A 23871-nucleotide genomic window follows, 5' to 3' on the forward strand; every position below is an offset into this window, starting at 1 on the left:
TACTAAAACTAAAACAACTTATTACAGGAATAATAGGAACTATATTTAAAAACACAAGAAAAAAAACAGAATGAACAGGCACTAACTCAGAACATGATATGACATTTGTTGAGAAGTAAAGAATTTTCTATAATAAAAAAGAAGAATTAATGTCTAACACTTAACATGCTATGATGTTGTAGTCAGTATGTTTGATTTTTGGCTATAATTTTGGAAATATTTAAGTCACAATAGCTTTTTAATGTAACCTTAGCAACTGTCAAATTTGCCTTTAAATTATAGGAAGTTTTAATTAAAGAGATGATGATAACACCTCCTGTCACAGCCTCAGAGCATGCCTTTTCAGAATTCTGACAGTGTTCGGACAACAGAACATAGGAAAACGACTATTTAGCCTCTTCCATATCCTTGAAATGTCATGATATAGGGAGACCTCCACAGAATGGCTTAAATGCACTCAAGAAAATTTACTTCCCTAAGTTTAACTGACAGTCCCCCCGCCTTATCTGAACATGTAACAGGTTACGATTTTATTTTACAAAACCTTAACTAATTGGGTTACGGTTCTTCATAAGTGGGTGATGACATTCACCATGTCATTTTAATTCACAAGCGTGACGACAAGAGAATCCACAATTTAATTTCTATTTTATGGAAAGTTTTCAGACCTATGCAAAAGTAGGGTCTTTGAATAAATTCCTCTGCCTCCGCCAGCCACGCTGCTTCCACCAACGAGCGACAAACCTCAACTATCCAGATCCCCACCCGCTTCTCCCCACGTCAACCGCGGGATCATTTGGAATCTCACGCACTTTGAGCAAAGCCCGAGCGTCTTACCATTTCTTCCATCATCACTTCAGTTCGAATATCCCAAAGCAAATCCATCATGCTCGAGGGAACGTCAAGACTTAAGAGCTTAAGAGCAAAAAAAAAAAAAAAAAAAAAAAAAAAAAACCTGATGCAAAACAGAAGCGGCTCCCAGTTCCTAAGCTACGGGGGCGAACGCTGCTCCACTCTGCAGCAGGAAGACGGGACGGGCAAAGCCCAGGCAGCCGGCGCCACCTCGGGGGCCCGCATCCGCGCATTCGGCGCGCGACGGGTCTCAACTCTCCGCCCGATTTCTCCAACACCCTCGCTCCGGGGGTCCTCGGCCCCGGGCTTCAGTGGCTTTTCACTCGGAAACCATTAAGGCAGGGCGCCGCGGCGGACATTCCGGGGCGACCACCCAGAAAGCGCAAGCCCCGGCCCCGCGCCCACTCCGCGGCGCCCGGGACCCTCTCCCGCCGGCCACGCCCGCTAGCGTTCTCCAAGTCCCCACGCGCGCCCGCCCTCCCGGGGCCTCTTCCCCTTCCCTGCGGGCGCCCGTCCGTTGGCCTTTCCCTCGGGCTGTCCGGGGATGGGGCGCCGCTCGAAAAGACGCCCTTCTTTCCCGCCTAACTCACCCACGGAGGACCCAAATGAGGTTCAAAAAACGCACGTTTCCACCAGTCTCCGCGGAAAGCCCAGACCTGCTACGGAATGCAGGAGACGCGACAAAGCCCCACCTCGGGCGCCCCGGCCCGCAGCCTCCGCCGCCGTCACAGCGCCGGCCACGCCCGCGCTCGCCTTCAAACCGACCCAACATGGCGCGGGCCTGCGGTGCGCGTGCGCGGCGCTCGGGCGCGGGCGGGAGCCCTGGGCGGGGGTGCTCGGGGCGTTAGGTCGCGGAACGCGGAGTTCTGCCGGGTCTGCTCCCTGGGTTGGGAGGGGGCGGTTCTGGACTCGGTCCCCGTCGCAGTGCCCCACGCCCCCGTCCTCGCCTCAGTCGCCGCCGTTTTTCAGCCACCCAGCGCAGCCCCTAGGCCGACCCGGGCGCGGGGCTGTAGGAGGAGAACGGAGGGGAGGGGACTGGGGGGCGTTAGCAGCCTGGGTTCCTGTCGCTGAGAGGCAGGCCCCTTCGTCCTGGTCCTGGCACGTGAGCTCGGCCTCCCGGCTTCCCGAGAAGGCCCTCCCAGGCTGAGGCGTCCCGAGCCGGCAGCTTCCCCGCCCCCTGTTTCCCGCCCTCCTTAGTCGCCGGTCCCACGGCGCAGCCGGCCCTCCTGGGCTCGCAGCCAGCCCCCGGTACCCAGAGCAGATGCAGGATTGCAGAAGGCAGCGGGGCCTGGGATGGGATTTAACAAACCCCTTGGGGACCTTGATTCCCAGGGAAGGATGGCAGTGACCACCACGGATTGGGGGCCCAGTCAGGCAGCCCAGAAACAGGGAGCTCATACAAACAGATGTAAAGACCCCAAACCAGCATGTGTGAACCTACCTCCACGGCTGGGACAGGATGTGAGGCGCCAGGAATCCAGTTCATCCAACTGGTGTGTCAGAAAAAGATGCCATCTCAATGTTGGTTTATGTTTGTTTTCCACTGGCCCTCTGGGTGAAGACATCCTTGTCTAATACTCCATCTGAACGCTTTCCAGCTCATCCAGTATGTCACCAGGTAACACCACTGAAGTCCTGTTGGCTGTTTCTGCTTTCCCCAGGCTAAGGCGTCCCGAGGCCTTCGCCCCTCTCCCCTGCTAATCTTTGCCTTCCCATTTCTTTTAGCAAATAAAAGTCCAGAAGCTATAAAATTCAGTTTAGTGGTTCAATTAAACTGAATTTAATTGAAATTAAATTGTTATTGATAAGAAAACAATAAGACAGTCTCTGCAGGAGTTTATAGCTAGTGATAATCTGAAATTTTTAGATCAATCAATGTCAAGTAAGTCGCTGTTAGAAAATAATTATATGTTAGGAAAAGCCCAGGTCAGGGATCAGCCAAGGACAATTAATGGCATGAGCTTAAAAAATTAGGACTTTTTAAAATTAGAACAAATGACCAAACTGGGCTTAAAGAGGAGATTTCATTGGTGATGAGTTAGGGGAGAAAAAAAGTTTATGCCACAGTTACTTTCATAATTTTAATTAAAATCTATTCAGAAAAAAAATCTACATTCTACTAAATATTTTATAATCTGTTTTTTTTGTTTTGTTTTGTTTTGTTTTTTAGTTTCTAAAGGCTCTTCATAAACACTATCTTTAAAGTGTCTTGTACTAACTTTTTCTACTATCTTGGGTCATATAGAGCAAAATTTCCTAACAAACACACAAAGTATAAATTAAGGACACTGAGAATATTTAAAGGAAATTATCAAATATATTGAACTAATTCATGGATGAAAGTAATTCTCTTTCACTTTGTTTTCTTCCAGGTTAACAGATATGGAGGTTTCTATGAGGATTTGGAGAAGAGTCCCAATGACTGCTAAAATTCTGGACTAGATTTGTTAGGAAAGGTAAAGAAACAAGGATCTACTAGAAGTAAAGAGGAGCTTATAATGATTTAGTAAAGCTTTTCTAATATAAAAAAAAAAAAGGTATCTACCTGTTGTGCCTTGCTGGAGAACTAAACAAGAAAAGAAATTTATGATCCAACATAAGGAGTTTTAGAAGAGGTTTAACATGATAATTAAACTCTTAAGATGGTTTATTAATGTGCTCAAGGAGGCAGCGTTTTGGAAAAAAATTAATGATGATGTTAAGTGTGTCCATTTTAAGAAAAGACACTAACCTTTTTGGTCAATTATCACAAGGCCCTCATTGTTTCAGGCACTTCTACGTACGTTAATGCACTTTAATCCTTGTAGACTCCATGGGATAAGTATTATTATCCCAACTTATAAATGTGGAAATTTAAGTTAAAATTAAGCAACTTATTCAAAAATACAGCTGCTGATAAGTTAGCATTTGAGTCCAGCTGTTTTTGATTCTTTGCACCATACCTGTCAGCTTTCCCTAACTGAAAACTGGTTTGATGGGCGGAAGGGCCAGTGAGTCTACAGCTTCCTGAACACAATTCACAGGAACAACATTATGTTACTCAACTTCTTGGCTATTCCTACCGCTGTCCCTTTAAGTTGCCTCAAGATTACTATAAACTGAGTGGCTCATAAACAGTAAATGAATTTGTTCCTCACAGTTTTGGAAGCTGGAAGCCTGAGATCAGGCTGCCATCATGATTGGTTTCTTGTGAAAGCCCTCTTCCATGTTGCATATTGCCACCTTTCGGCTGTCACTTTCTGTCTTTGTCCTCACATGGCAGAAAAGGCAAATGAACTCTTCGATTTCTTATTTGGACACTATAGTCTCATTCATGAGGTCTCTGTCCTCATGACTAATAATTACCTTCCAAAAGTCCCATCTCCTAATAACATCATATTGGAGGTTGGGATTTTGACATGTGAATTTCTAGGGAGACAAAAGCATTCAGTCCATTGCCGTACCTAAGTTCAAGTAGCAGTTCAGTAAATGTGTTTAAAGTGAGTAGATTTAAATCTGATCCTTTCTGAGGAAGTGGCATTTAAAGAAAGACACCAATCAAACCACATCAGTCATGTAAACACATTGGAGAAGAGTTTTCCAAGCAGAGGGAATAGCAAGTACAAAGACCCTGAGGTACAAAGTTGCTTGGTTATATTTAAGGAACAGCCAGGAGGTCAGTATGTTTGTCACTAAGTGAACAGGAAACAAAGGATCAGATCATGTAGTGTCACTGCCACTCATTTTTAAAAAGTCAATTCCCAAGAGCACATGAACAACAGTGTTAGAAATAATAATGATTTATTGAGTGACTCTTATATAACAGACACTGAAATACAATCTCATCTAATCCTTATGCTAATTCTACAGAATAGGTATTATCTCAGTTTTACACCAAGAGGAAAATTTAAAAAAACAAATATTAAGTAACATGCTTTACAAAATAAGTGACAGAAACAAGATTTAATTCAGGTGTGTGTGTTTGCAAAAGTTTGGCTTTTCCTACTATTACCACAGTTTCTCATTTGAAAGATTATAAAAGAGAAAGGGATTCATCAACAAGTAATTATGTTGCATTGCTAGGTGACAGGTATTATAGAAATTATATTAAAATGGAATGTAGCATTTTAAATATTTTTTTTATTTAGGCAGAAGTGGACACATATCTTTATTTTTATGTGGTACTGAGGATTGAACCTAGTTCCTCACGCCTGCTAGGCAAGCGCTCTACCTCTGAGCCACAACCCCAGCCCCCAGAATGTAGCATTTTAAAAGTTTGTATGTGAGCTAGGTATACACACCTGTAGTTCCGCTACTTGGGAGGTAAGGAAGGAGGATCTCTTGAGCCCATGAGTTGAAGACCAATCTGAGCAACTTGGTGAGATCCTGTCTTAACAAGAGAAAACAAAGTTTTCATATGATTATATTCTTATCAATCATTTGTTTCTAAAACTTTACAGATAGATGGACTATAAGGCAATTGCCCAACAAACTGCTCAAGAAGTTTTAAGTTACAATCAAGATACATCCGGCTGGAAAGTGGTTAAAATTTCAGTAAGAAAAGTTAAATATATTTCAAGAATTTGTTTTTTGAGAATTTACTATAAAAATATTTTTTATATATTTTTCTTTTATGAAGCAGAAAAATATATTTTTTCTATAATTGACAATTTATTTCTGGATTTTTATTCCCCTTTGAGAAAAAGATAACTGTTTCCAGTAAGGCATCTAGAAAATTCCTCGGAAATCTGTGAGTACATGTTCCTATTTGCATTCATTTTTTTAAATTCAATGGCATTATTTTATCTGGACTTAATTCTGCTTCATTAACTACAACATTATATGATAATAATCAAGAAACATTATTTAGTCTATAGGCTGAAATGTAGTATTAATATAATAAACCAATTACATACCATCTCATCCTTTATCTTTACACCTGAAGATAATCACACAAAAACATAAATAAATACTTTTGAACTGGGTGTGTAGCTCAGCAGTCAAACACTTGCCTGGCGTGTACAAGACCTTGTGTTCAGTTCCTAGTACCACCAAAAAAAAAAATCCCTTCTAGTGAATAATTGATGAATATAGGAAATTTGCACTTCAAGAAATAATTACTATAAAAGCACATTGGTATTTTTTAGCTTGCAGCAGTATTTTATGGTCTTCTAAACTCTTCACCTTTCCTTTTAAATGAACCATAAAAAGTAGTTTTCTTCCTCATTTTATTTCTCTTGCCGATACATGCAATTTTTTCTAGAGGTTGCTTTTAAGGAAATAATTGAGGATCCTACTACTTCATATGCAAGCACATTAAGGGAAATTGTGCTGACATTTTCTAACTTCTTTAGAGTTATTCACTTATTGCTTATGATATCACATCAGTTTCTTCAGATCATCATGTATTGTTGAGAAGACCAAATTTTATTCAATTCCTTTTCATTTAGAATCCACTCCTTTGAACTGCTTATTAAAATGTATCTTGTACATCTAATTTCCTACTATTGGACAAAGCTGGTATGATTTTTCCCATTCATTTTTAACAGTTATGAGAAAAATACTGCCTTCCTGTTATCTAAATAATTAGTGACTAAAGTGGCACTTTTAGAAACAATGATGCAAGGAATGAGTACAGTCAAGTCTAGGCCCTCAAAGGAAATAAATTTTTGGATCATGTGACTTTTTATTACCTTTCAGACAAAACCAATGTAGGCAGAAACCTATGCATCAAAGAAACCTTGAAAATTGTTCATTTAGTGCACAAATATGTCTGGAGTATTTATTTAAGCAAGGTCCTATATATAATGCCTAGATCCTGTCAAATAACCTCCCTTAGACTGTTTCAAAGCTTTATTGAAACTTTTTATCAGAGATATTTTACTGTTGCAAAACTAACAATTAGAACTTTTTGTACTCACATTTTGAATGGAATTTATGTGCATTGTGTACCAGTTATATATTGATGCACAAATTACACTATAATTTAGTATCTTAGATATTTTTCCAGGCACAGCTTAGCCTGATTCCTCTATATCAGAGAGTTTCTCAAAAGTGTCCCTAAGATGTCAGCTGGGGCCTAGGGCTCACTTGAAGGTTCAGTTAAGGGAAGCTCTATTTTCAAGCTCATTCACATAGTATCACAAATTCAATTCCTTATGGGCTTGTTAGACTGAGGGCCTCAGTTCCTTGATGGTTCTTGGCTAGAACCTTCTTTGTTATTTGATCTCTGGGCCTCTCCATAGAACTATTAAGACATGACAGGTTGGGCAGTGGCTGAGGCTCAGTGGTAGAGCACTTGCCTAGCATGTGTGAGACACTGGGTTTGATTCTCAGTACCACATATAAATAAATAAATATCCATCAACAACTTAAAAAAAAAAAAGACATGACAGGTTACTTACCTCAGAGTGAGGGATCTAGGAGAGAGCAAGAAATAGAAAGAGCAAACAAGATAAAAGCCAACTTAATCCACAACCTAATCTTAGAAGTTACATCCCATCACATTTGCAATATTAAGTGAATTACCACATACAGTCCTGACTCAAAATGGAGGGGATTACTCAGGGTGTCAATATCAGGAGGGGGTTTATTGGGGGGGGGCGGTTAGAGGCTGCTTACTGCACAGTAGATTTGTCAAACTCTTCTTTAATTATATTTCAAAACTAAAATTAATGAAAAGTACATGAAACTTAATTTTGCATGCATGTTTTTCCATCACAGCCCACTGATTCTTCTAAATTTTCTATGGTTGTGTCCAGAAAGAGTATGATTGGTGCAGTTTATACTTGTCATATATATATATATATATATATATATATATATATATATATATATATATTTATTTATTTATTTATTTATTAGTTATGGCATATATTTAGGTGCTAACTAAGAAAATCAAGTTGGGCATGTGGGCCAGGTTGTATGCCTCATTTGAAAGTTTACATTACCCAGAGGAGAGCAAGAAAGTGAGACTACCACCAATCAAGGGGAGCTTACATTTTTCCATTGCTTCACATCTTCACAGTTTAAAAGAACTGCAAATAATCAAAGTAAGAAACATGTACATTTGAATTTAGAATGAGTAACCAGACATAAACATTATATACCTATGAGATATATACTGTTGTCCAATATGGTTTGCCAAACTAGAGTCTGGGAGAAATGTAAACTGTCAAAATGCACTGCAGGGGAAAAATTATTTGCAGGGTCAAATAAATTTTCAAAACACTCCATACAGTCTCTTCTTGGAGATTCACTCTTAAGATTTAAAGAAGTCCTAAAGTAAGACACTACTTAACATTAATTCATACTTTTTCAAAAATAAAAAAAAAACTTTGTTGACCTGAAGGAAGGAACATTTACATGAAGGAATTTGAGAATAGCTCAAAGAAAAAATTTGAAACCAACAATTTTAAATTAAAATTTTATTTATTTTATTTTATGGGGATTGAACCTAGGGGAACTCTACCAGTGAACTTCATCCCCAGCCTTTTTATTTATTTTTTTATTTTTTGGTACCAGGGATTAAACCCAGGGGCACTTAACCACTGTGTTGTCCCATCCCCAGCACTTTTTTTATTTTTATTTTAAGACATGGTCTTATTAAATTGCTTACACTCTTGCCAAATTGCTGAGGATGGCTTTGAACTTGTGGTCTTCCTGCCTTACCATCCCCAACCACTGGGATTACAGGCATATGCTACCATGCCTGGCTTGTTTCTTTTCTTTTTCTTTTTCTTTTTTTTTTTTAAGACACTAAATTGCCCAGGCTGGCCTCAAACTTGCAATCCTTCTGCCTCAGCATCTAATTCTCTGGGATTTCAGGCCTATGCCACCAAGCCTGGCTTCAACTAAAATTTTAGAGAAAAATTCACATACAGAGAAGTAGTCTAATGAATTCCTTGCTTACTAAAGTATAAAAGCAAAGGCTCAGAGTAATAATGTTTTACAAATATAGCAACTATTTTCTATAGTAATAGTATTAGTTTTTACCTCACTTCCTGAAGAAATTTAAATTTTTAAAAGTTTAGAAGTTTGATTTTTCTTAAACTTATTCCCTTGCTTTGAAAAGAAAGACAAAGGGAGAAAGAGTGACCCTCACTGTTCTGACTTTATTTTCATCTGTCAATCTTCTGTTAATATTGAGCTTGAATTCAGTTTTCTCACACTGTCTTAATTTCATTGGTATACAGCCAAACATGCATGAAGGTTTATTTTCCCATGCTGTTGATGGTAAGCTGGAATTTACTCTCAGAACAGTATTAGTTCCTTTAGGCCAGTGGTTGACAAACAACTGCAAGTAGAATACATCTGGACTGCTGCCTATTTCTGCACAGCCTTAAAACTAAGAATGGCTTTTATATTTTTCACATGGATGAAACAAAATCAAAACAAGAATATTTCCTTACATGTGAAAATTAATGAAATTCAAAACTCAAAATCTATGAAGCTTAATTAGAGCACAGCCAAATCCATTCATTATGTTATCTATGGATGCTTTACCTCTACACTAGCAGAGTTGAATGTGACCTGCAAAGCTCATTATTTACCATCCAGACCTCTACTGAAGAGCCTACTGACCCTGCTCTAGACCATATTACATTCTTAAATGTCAGCACTCCAGATGCAGTGGCGCCTGCCTGTGATCCCAGTGGCTTGTGACGCAGAAGCAGGAGGATCCTGAGTTCAAAGCCAGCTTCAGCAACTCACCAAGGCCCTGTCTCTAAATAAAATATTTAAAAAGGGCTGGGGATGTGTGGCTCAGTGATTCAGTGGGCCCCTGGGTTCAATCCCCAGTAACAAAATTAATAAATAAATAATAAAAATCAGAGCCATGAGTTACAAACCACACAAATTTCTCATCAATGATCATTGGCTTATGATAAAAACAGCAGGTAAATGTTAGTGGAAAGACTTCAGAAAACCATAAATAAAAGCAACCCTTTAAAAAAGATAATCATTAAAATATTGCAAACAAAATTAGTAGAAAAATTAAGTTGGAAATACAATTATTGCAGTACACATTTAAATAAGCATTGCTACTTCCAGTTGGATATTAGTGTACTAAATTGCTGACACAAGTTGAAAATTTGTAATTCAAGGCTGAAACCTGAAATACTCCAAATGTAAAACTTCATGAGCACAAAACATGATACCATGAGTGGGTAACTTCATACCATGAAGCTTTGTTCATTCACAAAATTATTTAAAATATTGTGTTACATTATATTCAGCACCTGTGATCCTGGTGACTTGGAAGACTGAGGCAGGAGGCTCTAAGTTCAAAGCCAGCCTAGGCAACTTAGTGAGGCCTTATGTCAAAATAAAATAAAAAGGGCGGGGGATGCAGCTTTGTGGTGGGGCACTTACCAGCATGTGTGAGGCCTTAGGTTTAATCCCCAGTAACATAGACACACATACAAATCACCTTCAGGAGTATGTGTATAAGGTATATATGAAATGTAAATGAATTCTGTGTTTCAACTAGGTTTCCCCCAAGATATCTTATTATGTATATGCAGGTACTCCAAAATCTGAAAAAAATCCAAAATCTTAGTTGAAAGTATTTCAGATAAGGTAATACTCAATGTGTATTACCTTCAGGTTTTTTATTCGTTAAATTTGCCTGTCTTCAAATTTGATAGCAGCTTATTTTCAGCTTAAACTTAAGTATTGAATTTTCTTTATCTTGTTAACTATAGATATCGTGTTGAAGGGATAATTCCAGAATCAACATTTAAACTATCTGATTTCCTCTACCAACCTGGAAACAGGGTTGCATGGGATAAAGCATTGAAAGTATACAATATGATACACAGGATTGATTCGGTAATTTATTTTTTTAATACTAGACTTTTCTGTGTCAATGCATCTTTAATTTTATATCTTACTCATTTGTTTATTGAAACAATGTATGTAGACATTTAGTATTTATAGATTCAAATGAGTGAATTTTTTTATAAAATTCTTAAAACTTTTCTCCTTATTAATCAAGAGTTTAATTACAATTAACATCATTCTGTTTGTAAATACATATCACATTTTGAATCTGGCAAAGTCTCTTGTACCTTTTCTTATTAGGTATCTGAACTCTCAGGGATTTACCTCCATGACATAGAAAACAAAAATTAAGCATTCCTGCATGGAAATCAAGACATATTTTAGTAATATTGCATTACAAAACAGGAACAATGCAGATACCTGCTATTAGGACTTCCAAACAAACAGCATGTGGCACTGAGGACTAAAGATAAAATATAAAGCAAAGAAGTATCATTACATAAAAGGCTGTAGTTTAGAAATACTTTCAAATACATTATCTTAGTTAAATAGATATGAAGAGGGATAATAAAAAGAACAGAAAAACATAGGTGATCAAAGTAGAAAGTTGACAGGTGAGAGGAAGAGTGATCGTGAGAGGTGAGTAGTTTAAAAGGGGATGGAAGAAAAGATCAGGAAGGTGAAAATAGAGTGAAAAAGATCAGGAGGGGATGACATAGAGAAAGAATGATACATGGTAAACAGGTAGAAACAAGGGGAGACAAGCAACGCATTCATGCAGCACACGACAGATCTCTCACTCATTAAAACTGCTATAAAAGTAAGCACCCAAAATGAAAAACAATTCTCTCTTACTGTGATATATTAAAATTTATTCTCCATTTATGTTACTGTTTGTTTTTTTCCCTCTTAAGAATCTGTTTGGGGGCTTAGGATATACTCAGTTGGTAGAGTGCTTGCCTCAAATGCACAAGGCCCTGGTTCAATCCCCAGCAACGTAAAATAATAATAATAATAATAATAATAGAAGAGAAAAGGGCTGAGGATGTGACTCAATGGCTTAGTGACCCTGGGTTCAATCCCTGGTACCAAAAAAAAAAAAAAAGCTTGAAAACATTCATATTATTATTTAATAATAATATTTAATAATAGTAATAGTAATAATAATGAAAAAAGAATATTTTGTAAAAGGATCCTGATTTATTCCAGTCCCTTCCTCCCCAGACAGATTTTTATGTTCTTTTAACAAATGAATTAATTCCACAAATACACTGGAGCACCCACTATTCAGGCATTGGGAATACAAGACAGAAAGTGTCCCTGCTTTCACAGAGCTTACATTACCTCAGAAGAGACATAATAAGCAAGTAAGCAATTAAAAAGATAATATCAGATGATATTAAGCATTATGATGGCTAGGACTTGACAAGAATAGTATGACGATTAATAGTTCTGGCAATGAATAGGAGAATGGGTTATAAAGGGCAAGAATAAAATTGGTAAGAACCGCTAGTTACATCTCATAGTAATCCAGATGAGATGTCCTGGTGGCTTGTGCCAAGGTGGTAGCAGTGAAAAGGGAAATAAATCAGAGGGTCCAAGATATGATAGAGGTAGTCAGTAGAACTTGCTGATGGAGGAAAGGAAGAATCAAAAATGAGTTTTAAAAGAATTGTGATGAAGGTTGCATAGCTAAACAAGTTTAATTTACAAACTTTGTTAGTTGTACACTTAAAATGGGTGAATTTATGATATGTAAATTATACTTTGGTAATTTCTTTTTAAAAATGAGTCCCAGGCCTGGGCACCTTGTTGCATGTATGTAATCCCAGCAATTTGGGAGGCTGAGGCAAGAGCATTGCCCATTCAAGACCAGACTCAGCAACTTAGCAAGGCCCTAAACAACTTAGCAAGACCCTGTCTCAATATAAAAAAGGCTAGGGATGTGGTTCAGTGGTTAAGCACCTCTGGGTTCAACCCCCAGTCCCAAAAAAGAAAAAAAAAAGGGATTGGGGATGACGCACAGTGGTTAAGTGTCTCTGGGTTCGATTCCCTGTGCAAAAAAACAAAGTCCTAGGGCTGGTGGGTGCCCAGTGGTACAGTGGATGCCCACCTTGCACAAGGCTCTGGGTTCAATGCCCATTAGACAAACAAACATAGTCCAAGGGTTTTAGCTAATAATAATTTTATTAGAAAGAGGTAGTAAATGAGAATGAGGAAATAAAAGCAAAAGTTTTTATAATTTTTATAAATAATCATATTTGTAAAATTTTAGACTGCTGTGTCTTTGGTCTTTAGTCATCAACCCACATTCTACTCATCAAAACAAGCAAAAATAAGTACCCCACATATCTGCCCATCACCTTATTATTTATTTAGAACTCTGTAAGTCTACCCACTTTCATTAAACTGATCTTAAAGTCTAGAAGGAGAGAGAGATTGTAAGAAGGTCCAGGAAGATAAATCAATTTCATCTTGTAGAGAGGTCCTGAAGTTCCTATTCAAAAAAAAAAAGAAAAGAAAAGAAATCCATGTCCTTTTTGATATTTGAATATTTATTTGAGAAACTTATCCATCACAAAAGAAAATCTGGGCATTGGACTGTTTCACATTCATCACCTCATGAAATTAACAATACAGTTTCATTAACTCTTCAGACATTTCTGCTATTGCTGCAGATCAGCTGTTATAATGGAAAGAATACTATACTTGGCATCAAAAAGCTTGAAACCAGCCAGGTGCAGTGGCACACACCTGTAATCCTAGCGACTTGGGAGGCTGAGGCAGGAGGATCATAAATTTGAGGCCAGCCTTGGTAATTTAGAAAGGCCCTGAAAAACTTAGTGATACCCCATCTCAAAATAAAATATAAAAAATGGCTGAGGATGTGACTCAGTGGCTTAGTGACCATGGGTTCAATCCCTGGTACAAAAAAAAAAAAAGCTTGAAAACAGAAAGATTGATTATGTGATTTGCCCAAGGCTACTGGATTTGCAACTGGTTTCCTAATTCCAAATTCCATGCCCACTCTGGTCAGTATTCCATAGTGTCATAAATAATATCACACCACAAACAAAATTAATTTACCTTCCTATAAGTAATTCTAGTTATCCTTTCCACGAGTGTTTTAATAGTCTGCTAGTCACTTCCTGGGTAAGGGAGGAATTCTACCTCTAGGGCTATGGGGATGGCCATACATATATATTTCCTGACACTGAACAAATGATATAGATAGTGGTTTATTAATCATTAATCACAGACCAAGAAGAGGACACACAATGCCACTCAGAGCAACATGGGAACAGATTTAAATAGAGGCTGTGAGAGGCAGGCTTTGTAGTGTGAGGAGGATGAGATGAAGTTCCTGCAGGTAGCTATGATTGAATAATTGAATAATTCTGTGGGCCAGCAGGGAAGTTAAATGCTCTAAACAGGAATAAGTGGTAACTGCTGGTCCTTTAAGGAGGGGCATTTGGCTGGGGTGCTTACCTGCAGGAACAGAGTAAGGGAGGAACTTGCAGTGATGCCATTCAGGACCTTCCCAGTTTCCCCAGGTGTCAAGGTAGTTCATGATATTGGTCTCTAATTTTAGACTTTATAGCATGGGTTGCTAAATATAAATTGCTATATTACCTATCCAATATAGAGTAGTAAAAATAATACCAAACTAGGAATCAGAAAACCTAGATTCTAATTCTACAATTGTCTCTTATCCTGTATATGGTTTAATCTGCTAGGCTACAATTTCTGCATCTAAAAATTGAAAGAGCAGACAATCTTAAGTACTCCCTGAATCTTCTACCTCATAATTGTAGATCTCATGCCCCTTCAACACTGAAAATGCAAGCTGATTTGATGATAATGATCTGAAAACTGCAAATCCTTTCTTTTTCCAAATAGAGATGCAATGTGTGCAATACAGTTCCTTGGGGAACAATACAAATGGTAAATATTAAATAATGTTTGCAATCTTTGTGATTTGATTTGTTGCAGGACACATTTATATGTCATACCATAACACAAAGTTTTGCCATGGGCTCCATTTCCCCCCGAGACTTTATCGACTTAGTATACATCAAGCGCTGCGAAGGGAACATGAACATTATCAGTTGTAAGTTGAAATGTTTTGCTCACATCTTGGAATTACAATGAGTCATTAATAAAACTTTTCCCTTTAATTTGCAGTTAGGAAGAAACTCTTATTTTCAGCTATTTCCTTTAACTTTTTATTTACTCAGTAGGACAAATACATACATGTATCAAGTAGATAAATCATATATTTCACCCAGCTTAGGAGGTGTCATGTATATAATAGTCAATGATTATGTCATCTCCTGGACTTTTACAGCATAAACCCTGTAGGATTCATAGATAGAGGTGCCTATAGACTAAAACTTCAATCATAGAAGCAAAATTAATTTTTGGATATATAATTTTATACTTCAATTTCTTAGAATGGCCATATATAGTAACTGATTGAAATAACTATTGAAGAAATTTCCACTAGGTGGATCATTATATAAATGTGCTTTAATTTCTTTTAAAAACTGAAGACCTTGATATATGCTTAGCATCTCCTTTGCAAATATGTCATTCTGTAAAATGTGAATGTGTAACCATTTCTTTGCTTGCATTATTGACTCAAAACATACCAAGTTGTGGTAGACATTAATAACTTATGGTGGAGAGACTTTGGGAGAATAGTGGCAACCCTGGTTTTCTTTGTAATTGATTTAATTTTACCATTTTTTTCTGAATAGTTTCCTCTACTGTGGGGATAGAGACAATTACGTTTAATTAGCATTTCCCAACAAAGTTTCAGTTACTCTGCCCAGTCTGATTGCTGTCACTCAAACCCATTTTGTTCTGTTTTGCAGCAGGCCACTAAGAGCTGATGTTCATCATCTTTACATATTTTTGTCTCATTTTTTAAATGACAGAACATAAAATGTATCAATTACCTACAATACAAAATGCTGTCTTGTCTGAATCTGTTATTTTCTATATTTAGATATCAGACCATTTCTATCTGTTAGTGATCAGATAGAAATTTTTAAAAGCACAGAGGGTAAAATCAACAACTAAAGGTAATCAGTCATTTAGTGCAGAAATCACTTCTGAATTTACTATAAGAAGTTTCTATTGAATGAATTTTTGATGAATACTTGTGGGTTATTTTCTTAGTGTTTATTTATCATACTCTGAACCTTGCTGTGAGCTAAATATTTTGCATGCATTTTCATTATTGACAAAACTGAAGTTCACAGAAGTTAAGCAGTTAGGAAATTAAGTTGCATACTAAAAAGCAGCTGAACCAGAAATAAAAACCTCTGGTCTGATTTTCCAAAATAAGTGCTGAATTCCATACTGTGTACCTCATAAAAAACACATACATGCCTGTTTGTAGACTTATTTCTTTGAAAACAAAATACAAGTATAATCTTCATATTTTAAATAGAGAAAAATATTTTACTGTTACTTCTGTAAGTACCATTAGGCCAATGTAATAGTCTCTGTTAAGATAATTATACAAAAATGGAAAATTCATTCAACCATATAGGCTTTTAAACCTGTTTCAGATTATATTCCCATATAACAGATTGCTTATGTTCAAATCACATAATAAAATTAACCACCTCTGACAAGAACAGGATTTAGTTATGTAGAATAAACATATATTTTAAAATTTTTTTTTAGTTGTAGTTGGACACAATGCCTTTATTTTATTTATTTTTATGTGGTGCTGAAGATCGAACCCAGCATCTGACACGTGCTAGACAAGCGCTCTACCGCTGACCCAAAACCCCAGCCCCCAAATAAACATATTTTTTAAAAAAGATTTTAGAAAGAGTATATATAGCCATAAATTAAATCATAATTAAATCACCTCTGTCTGCATTTACATACAATTTAGATACTTTTCTGTATAATTACTAAAACAAATTCTACTGATCTTTATACTCTGCAGTTAGCTATAGGGAATTAGAAAAAGAGAGCATTTTTAAACTAGTCACTTTAAACATTTTATTTTTTTTTTAATTAGCAAAAAATAATTCAAACCATGACATTAATGGTCTTTTTGCTATTTCTTCTTTTGCTTCAAATCTCAGAAAGTAATTTTTATACAAGAAAAACTGTTAAAAGTAATAAAGATAATAGCAGGGATCTGGGGTTGTGGCTCAGTGGGGAGAGCACTTTCCTCCCACATGTAAGGCGCTGGGTTCAATCCTTAGCACCACATAAAAATAAAAACAAAATAAAGATATTTTGTTCATCTATAATTTAAAAAATTAAAAATTAAAAACAAAAAGATAACAGCATGTTTAGAAATACTATTGCAAATGTATATACCTATAAAATTAATGCTAATGTTGATAATTGATAACTAAATTAAAATAAGTGTTATATATTTCTAAAATATGCTTCTGGCAATAGTTTTTATCTTTGTGAATTAGGTTTCATTTTAATATTTTTTTAATCTCTCAGCTAAAAGTGTGGATTTCCCAGAATATCCTCCATCTTCAAATTATGTCCGAGGTTATAACCATCCTTGTGGCTATGTATGTTCACCTCTGAAAGAGTAAGTGTTACTTGCATTTACGTATTTTAGCAGTTTTTTTTTTAGTTCAACTTGTGATTTAGTTCAGTATTCCTGTTCATCAGTAGAAACGTGTGCCAGCATATTCTGTTGGGGGTGGGGGATTGTTGGGGCTGGGGTTGTAGCTCAGTGGTAGAGCGCTCACCTAGCTAGTGTGAGGTACTGGGTTTGATCCTCAGCACCGCATAAAAATAATAAAATGAAGGTATTGTGTTCACCTACAACTAAAAAAAAAATATTTGTTTAAAAAAACTATCCCTAAGTGCCATTTTTAAAATAACTTTTTTTCTACAATTTACAATTTTAATGACAATTATAATGGTTCTGAAATTGCTTACTTCTGGGTGGGAACCTGGATCTAACATCAGTGAGGATTAATCTGAAGTCTAAGTATCTGCTTCCTCTACAGTCCTATGCTCCTATTGCAGTCACATACACAAATTTGAAAAAAAAAAAAATTCCAACAGCCTAAAACAACTTTTCTAAACCTTATTTTCATCTGAAGTATGATCAGAATGGGCAATTTCCTGTAAAATATAAGTTGAGGTTTCTGGGATTAGTCAAATACATACAAACATTCCCCTGTGGTTAAACTTTCCCTGATGTTCTCCATTACTCACTTCTATAAATTATTAGGGAGTCTTGTGAATTAGAAATAAATTCCCCTGAAATTTACCAGCAATGATTGCTTTATCTTAAAGGAATTTTTTCAAATGGACTGTCTTGCTCCTCCAGTAGACAACCTTTACAATGAGACATCCAAATAGGTACCTTCAGATAAGGGAAAAGCTGGAGAAATCAGAGATAGGTTACTGCTGACCGATGGCCAGCCTAGGGATAAAGAGGTAATATAAAACATGAACTCTATTTCAACATATATCATTTAACAAATTCCTTAAGCTTTAATTTATGCCTAGTGATTTCTTATTAAGTAGAATGTATTGCCACATAAAAATAAGTGTAAAACTTTGTATTCATACAATAAAAGCTAAAATAAAACGAATTGTTAGACCTATGATCCTCAGTGTTTCCTGTACTGAATTGGAGAACTAAAAAACTATTTTTTAACAATAATTGACAAGATCATTGGTATAAATGACAATAAAAATCATGTGTGCTCTTTCCACTCATTTGTTTTAAATGTATGGCCCATATTTTATTCACCATAGCAGGAGAGAACAAAACAAAGAAGTATTACTATAAATCAGTGAGTTAATCTGTTATCAGCAGGGATTTCATTTGGGAAATTATGCATTCTAAAGTGTGCTTCACAGGCAAGCACCCTTCTTGCACCTTGTCACTCTTAACTTTCCGCTGCAGAAACCATGGGCCCAAAGCTCTGGGTGGGAACTTTGCCTCCCATCCAGCTGGAGTAGGATATATACAGTTTCATTCACAGATTCAGGGAAAGATACTGATTTTTAAAAAAAAATTAAGATTTTTTTAAAAGATTCTTTTTTTACTTTCTCTTTCTATGAAGCCCAGTATTTTGGTCAGCCTACATTTGTGAACAAGGCATGCAGGTCACTTGTAAAACATCTCATCAGCAGTAAATTACTTGCTAGTAAATACTGGAAATGCTTCCTTATGCGTATCAATCCATAGTAAATTCAGATAGAGATTTGAGCGCCATACAAACTGCTAGTAAGTACTTGGCAATCGAGCCATTTCAGGCATTGTAAAAAATAGTCTAAGCTCTGAATAGAGAAGAGTTTGAGAAAATGGACACTCACACATTGGTTAGCGCAGCAGTCTTCATATTGCCCAAAAGAATTTTATAAAACTGTATTCCCCCTTGCATGTTTTAAAGTTCACATTCAATTTCTTCATAGGACTAAATTTATGAAAAGGGTATAACTCCCTTAAAAATGTATCTTATAGATTCTAAATACCATAACAACTTGAAACCTACCATTCCCTTATCTATCATAAATGCAACCTATAGCAGTCAGAAATTTTATGTCCTCCTTAACCTCAATTTAAATTAAATTCTTCCCCTCACATAATCACATCTTAATGGAATAGATTTTAGGCTTTGAATTCTTTTTTAATCACCCTATCATAATTTTCTACAAAAATACATGGATTTAAGTTTTTTAATTTGTTTTTATTTCTGTGAACATAGTATACGTAAGTTTTTTTAAAAATGCCTTCTTTTTAAGTTGTTATTATTACACATTAATCAAAATTCTAAATTATAACTTTTGTCATACACTTACTAAGCATAAAGTAAACTTCTGTGGAAATAGTTTTTTTATTAGAAAAACTTTGCACTATTTCCAGGCATTGTTATAAACAATTTGCATACATTGACACTTTTTTTTATATTTGTCTTTTAGTTGTAGGTGAACACAATACTTTTATTTTATTTTTATGTGGTGCTGAGGATTGAACCCAGTGTTTTACACATGCTAGGTGAACGCTGTACCTCTGAGCCACAAACCCAGCCCCACATTGACTCTTTTCTATCCTCAAAGTGTCCACAGAAATAGGTCATATTCCTATGCCCAGTTCATAGAAAATAAAGTGGAAACCCAGAGATTAACTTTCTCAAGGTTACACATGGATAATAGTAAAGCTCAGTTTCAAACTAAGACAGACTTCTGCTACCTCATTTTGTTTAACTGTGAATGGATATTACTAATAAGTGAGGCAACTTTCAATACCAAGTCTATTCTTACTTTCATTTTATAAATAAAAAACTGAGAATTAAGAAACTCCTTTCCCCTACCCCTTGCCCTGTACTGGAGATTGATGCCAGGGGCACTTTACCACAGAGCTACTTTCCCAGTCCTTTTTTTATTTTTTTGAGACAGGGCTTTGCAGGTCCAGGATGGTCTCCAACTTGTGATTCTTCTGTCTGAGCCTCCCAGGTAACTGGAATTACAGTCTGCCCCACTGTGCCTGGTTTAGAAATGAGAAACTTTATTTACATAAATAAATAGGTTAAGATGAAAAGAATATAAATGACATTCTATGTCTTGGAATCCTTCTGGATCCTATATCATGAATCATATACCTATCAAAAATATTTTTAATGAGGATATTAGAAAAAGATTTATTATCCAATCATTAGTCATTCACTTTCTCAACTCACTTCCAATAAATTAATTTTTCATTAGCACCTTGAAGACGTTCACATGCCACAATAAAGTACTAGAGGACTATCCAGGACTTTTCAATGTGGATGACAAACAAGCCTTTGTTCTGTAAAGCAAGGAAAGAGCTATTTTAAACAGGTCATGGGAAACAACAAGCCCACATCTCCATCAAAGACATATTCTGAGATCAAATTAAGTTAAAAATTTGAAATTTTATTCCCTTAAACGTATTCAAGCTGGATGTGGTGGCACATGCCTATAATCACAGCAACTCAGGAGACTGAAGCAGGAGGATCACAAGTTTGAGTCCAGCCTCAGCAATTTAGTGAGGCCTTAAACAACTTAGCAAGACCCTGTCTTAAACTAAAAACTAAAAATCAAAATTCTAAATTTGATGTGACTCAGGAGTTAAGCACCCTTCGGTTCAATCTCAAGTGCAAAAAAAAAAAAAAAAGTATTCAAATTTTCCTACCCCAGTTTGAAGATCTCAGGGTTGAATATAAAATACTAGTGCTCTGCCTAACATGGTGACTCATGCCTGTAACCCATGCTCCTCAGGACCCTGAGAATGGGAGGTTGCAAGTTCAAGGTCAACTTGAGCAATTTAGGGAGACCTTATCTCAAAATAAAAATGAAAAAGGCTGGGGTGTAAACTCAGTGATCATTCACTTGCTTGATATGTATAAGGCCCTGGGTTCAACGTCCAGCACCACAAACAAAACAAACAATTATAAATACTAGTCTTCTTAGAGGGCAATTTGAAAATAGCACATCCAAATGTTAAATGGTCAACCCAGATATTCTAAGTACTAATAAAATTGTGACTGGATACATCACAAAGATGTTTTGTAACACTTTTATTTATAGTAGAAAAAGTAAGAAAAAACCTAAATGTTAGTCTATAAAAGGAGTACTGAGTATAAAATATTATAGATGGCCATAGGAAAAAATTAAACAGATCTATAAGTAAAAATGCAGATGAAAATGCTCTATATTCTTTTAAGAAGAAAATAAAACTAGTTGCAGAAAAATAAATATGTCTCATTTTTTAAAAAAAACTGTAGATATATATATATGTGGGTACATTTGACAAATGCATATAATTTTTAAATTATATGCATATTATTTTTAAAAGTCAATAAAATGAAAAAAGGAAAAGATGCCTAAAGCTAAAGATTTTAATATATATTCTGTTGAAGATTTTAATATATTTTCTAAGTACTTAATATTTTTAAGTAAAATTTTTATTTATAAGAATGTAACTATAGGGGCTGGGGTTATGGCTCAGTGGTAGAGTGCACGCCTTGCACGTGTAAGGCACTGGGTTTGATTCTCAGCACCACATAAAATAAAGGTATTGTGTCCATCTACAACTAAAATAATATTTAAAAAAAAAGAATGTGACTACAAATCACTCTATCATCCCCCTCCACCCCACCCCCCACTCCCGCCACTTCCTTCAGTAACTAGCCTATCATAAGCTCTATGAAAGGAATCCATGGTGAATAAGACAAGAATCCTACTTTCCATAAACTGGCAGATTCAATAGATAAATCTATAAATTATTTATGTTAACTTTTCCTTTGCTTACAGAAACCCAGCATATTCCAAACTAGTGATGTTTGTCCAAACCGAAATGAGAGGAAAACTGTCCCCATCAATAATTGAAAAGACCATGCCTTCTAACTTGGTAAGCTTCGTCCTCAATGCAAAAGATGGAATAAAGTCGCACAAAGCCCCATCAGGACGTGGACATCATAATGGTCATGCATCATTCCAAAAGAAGAAATAAGGCCTTTCTGCTATTAAATCAGAGATTTAAGACCATACAAACTGTTAGTAAGTATGGTGAAGGAAAGAACATTGGAATAGGTAAAAATACACTATCCTCCTAAGTGTATTAAATCGTATTTGATGTTGACAAAAGATCAAAGGCAATTCAATGGAGTACAGGTAGCCTTTCAGCAAATGGCATTAGAGCACCTCATATCCTTCGGCTTTGACATGTCCTTACACCATACATAATAATTAACTCAAAACAGAATGTAAATGCAAAGCATAACACCATAAAACCTTTAGGAAAAAATCTTCATAACCTACATCTAAGCAGAGTTCTTTAACATGAACCAAAAAAAGCAGGATTCATAAAAGGAAAATTTTATCATAAAATTTAAAATGTATACTATGTGAAAGATGCTGTAAACAGAGGATGAAAAGACAAGTGTAGACTGAAAGTATCTGCAAGGATGTGTATCCAAAACATGATGTATTTAGATAACGAGAGAGAGCTTTAAAACTCAACATTTTAATTAACAATCCAACTAGAAAACAGACCCAACGCTATGGACATTTCACTGAGCAGGATATGTAGATGGAAAATGAGCTCATGAAAAGATGTTCAACATCATTGACCACTGGTTAATACAAATAACAGTCAAAACGAGATGTCAAAACAATTATCAGAATGGCTAAGACTTTCAAAAATAGTGATAACAAGTGTTGACAAGGATGTGAAAAACTGGATCAGTCATATATTGCAGGTAGGAATGAGAAAAGACACTGCCACTCTGGAAAAGTTTAGCAGTGTCTCATGTAACTAAACATGTGCCTACTTATTGCACTCTTTCCCACAGAAGTGAAAATGTTCACACAAAAACCTGAGCACAGATGTTCATGGTAGCTTTATTCTAAACAACCCTAATCTGGAACCAACCCACAATTCGTTTAATAGGTGAATAAACTATAGTAATCTATACATGAAATACTAATGAACAAAAAGAACAAACTATTGATACAACTCTAATGGTCTCAAGGGAATTATACTGAATAAAAAAATGCCAATCTCAGAAGGTTAAATAATATATTCTTCCATGAATACAACATTCCCAAAATGACAAAATGATAACTAAAATGAAGAACCAAATTAGTAGTCATTAGGGGTTGGAAGGGGACCAGAAAGAAAGTAGTTATGGCTTTGAAAGGGCAGCAGGAAGGATCTTTGTGATAAACCTGGTCCGTGCCTTGACTGTGGTGGTGATCACATGAATCTCCACATGCAATAAAATTATACACACAGAGATTCATGCATGTAAAACTGACGCAATCTGAATAAAAGTGGTATCGTTATCAGTTTCCTAGTTGTGATGTTATACTATAGTTATCCAAAATTTTATCATTGGAGGAAACTGGGCAAAGGTAATATTATTTTTTCAACTTCATATAAATCTATAATTATCTCAAAATAATTTTTTTTAAAAAATAGCAGCCAGGCATGATGGTTCACACCTGTAGTCCCAGCTCCTTGGGAGGCTGAAGCAAGAAAATCACTCAAGCCCACAAATTCAAAACCAGCCGTAGAGAACCTAATGAGACCCCATCTCAAAAATGTAAGTAAATAAAAAGAAAAACCTATCTAAGCTAAAAAGTAATGTGAGTCATACAACTGTAAAGACATATCATAGTTGATAGCACTGGTTTTTAAATTTTCTATTTTAATTATCTGATATAACTCTTCTTATTTACATAGTTGATATGTTTGCGTCATTACTACTTTTTTGA

The 23871-nt window shown here is 36.1% G+C and overlaps 2 protein-coding genes across 12 annotated transcripts in view; one reads left to right on the forward strand and one right to left on the reverse strand.

Annotated features, from left to right (window-relative positions):
- The window catches only part of C17H18orf54 (chromosome 17 C18orf54 homolog), a 20013-nt gene extending 18382 nt beyond the window's left edge, over positions 1–1631 (reverse strand). For 2 of the 8 annotated variants that reach the window (XM_076836694.2, XM_076836688.2), the window contains exons 1-2: positions 1443–1631; positions 838–915 (exon numbers count right to left, since the gene is read on the reverse strand). The gene's annotated coding sequence lies outside the window, so the exon portion shown is untranslated. Of the gene's footprint in view, positions 1–812; positions 916–1442 lie in introns of all 8 variants that reach the window. The other 6 variants (XM_076836690.2, XM_076836689.2, XM_076836697.2 and 3 more) reach the window with 6 other exon arrangements.
- Positions 1617–23646, forward strand: Stard6 (StAR related lipid transfer domain containing 6). Of its 4 annotated transcripts, XM_076836701.2 has the most exons (10): positions 1670–1725; positions 2414–2470; positions 3225–3308; positions 5292–5385; positions 5532–5581; positions 10536–10662; positions 14608–14725; positions 17101–17194; positions 21907–22003; positions 23576–23646. In XM_076836701.2, the coding sequence occupies exons 4-10, from the start codon at positions 5296–5298 to the stop codon at positions 23624–23626; spliced, it is 627 nt and encodes a 208-aa protein (XP_076692816.1). In that variant the 5' UTR covers positions 1670–1725; positions 2414–2470; positions 3225–3308; positions 5292–5295; the 3' UTR covers positions 23627–23646. The 4 variants fall into 4 exon arrangements, with proteins under 4 accessions (XP_076692814.1, XP_076692815.1, XP_076692816.1 ...); XM_076836699.2 differs by lacking the exons at positions 1670–1725; positions 23576–23646 and adding an exon at positions 1617–1638 and having other exon boundaries at positions 2451–2470; positions 21907–22105; XM_076836698.2 differs by lacking the exon at positions 23576–23646 and having other exon boundaries at positions 21907–22105.
- The last annotated feature ends 225 nt before the right edge of the window (positions 23647–23871 follow it).

Source organism: Callospermophilus lateralis, chromosome 17 (assembly GCF_048772815.1).
Source record: "Callospermophilus lateralis isolate mCalLat2 chromosome 17, mCalLat2.hap1, whole genome shotgun sequence".
Lineage (NCBI taxonomy): Eukaryota > Metazoa > Chordata > Mammalia > Rodentia > Sciuridae > Callospermophilus > Callospermophilus lateralis.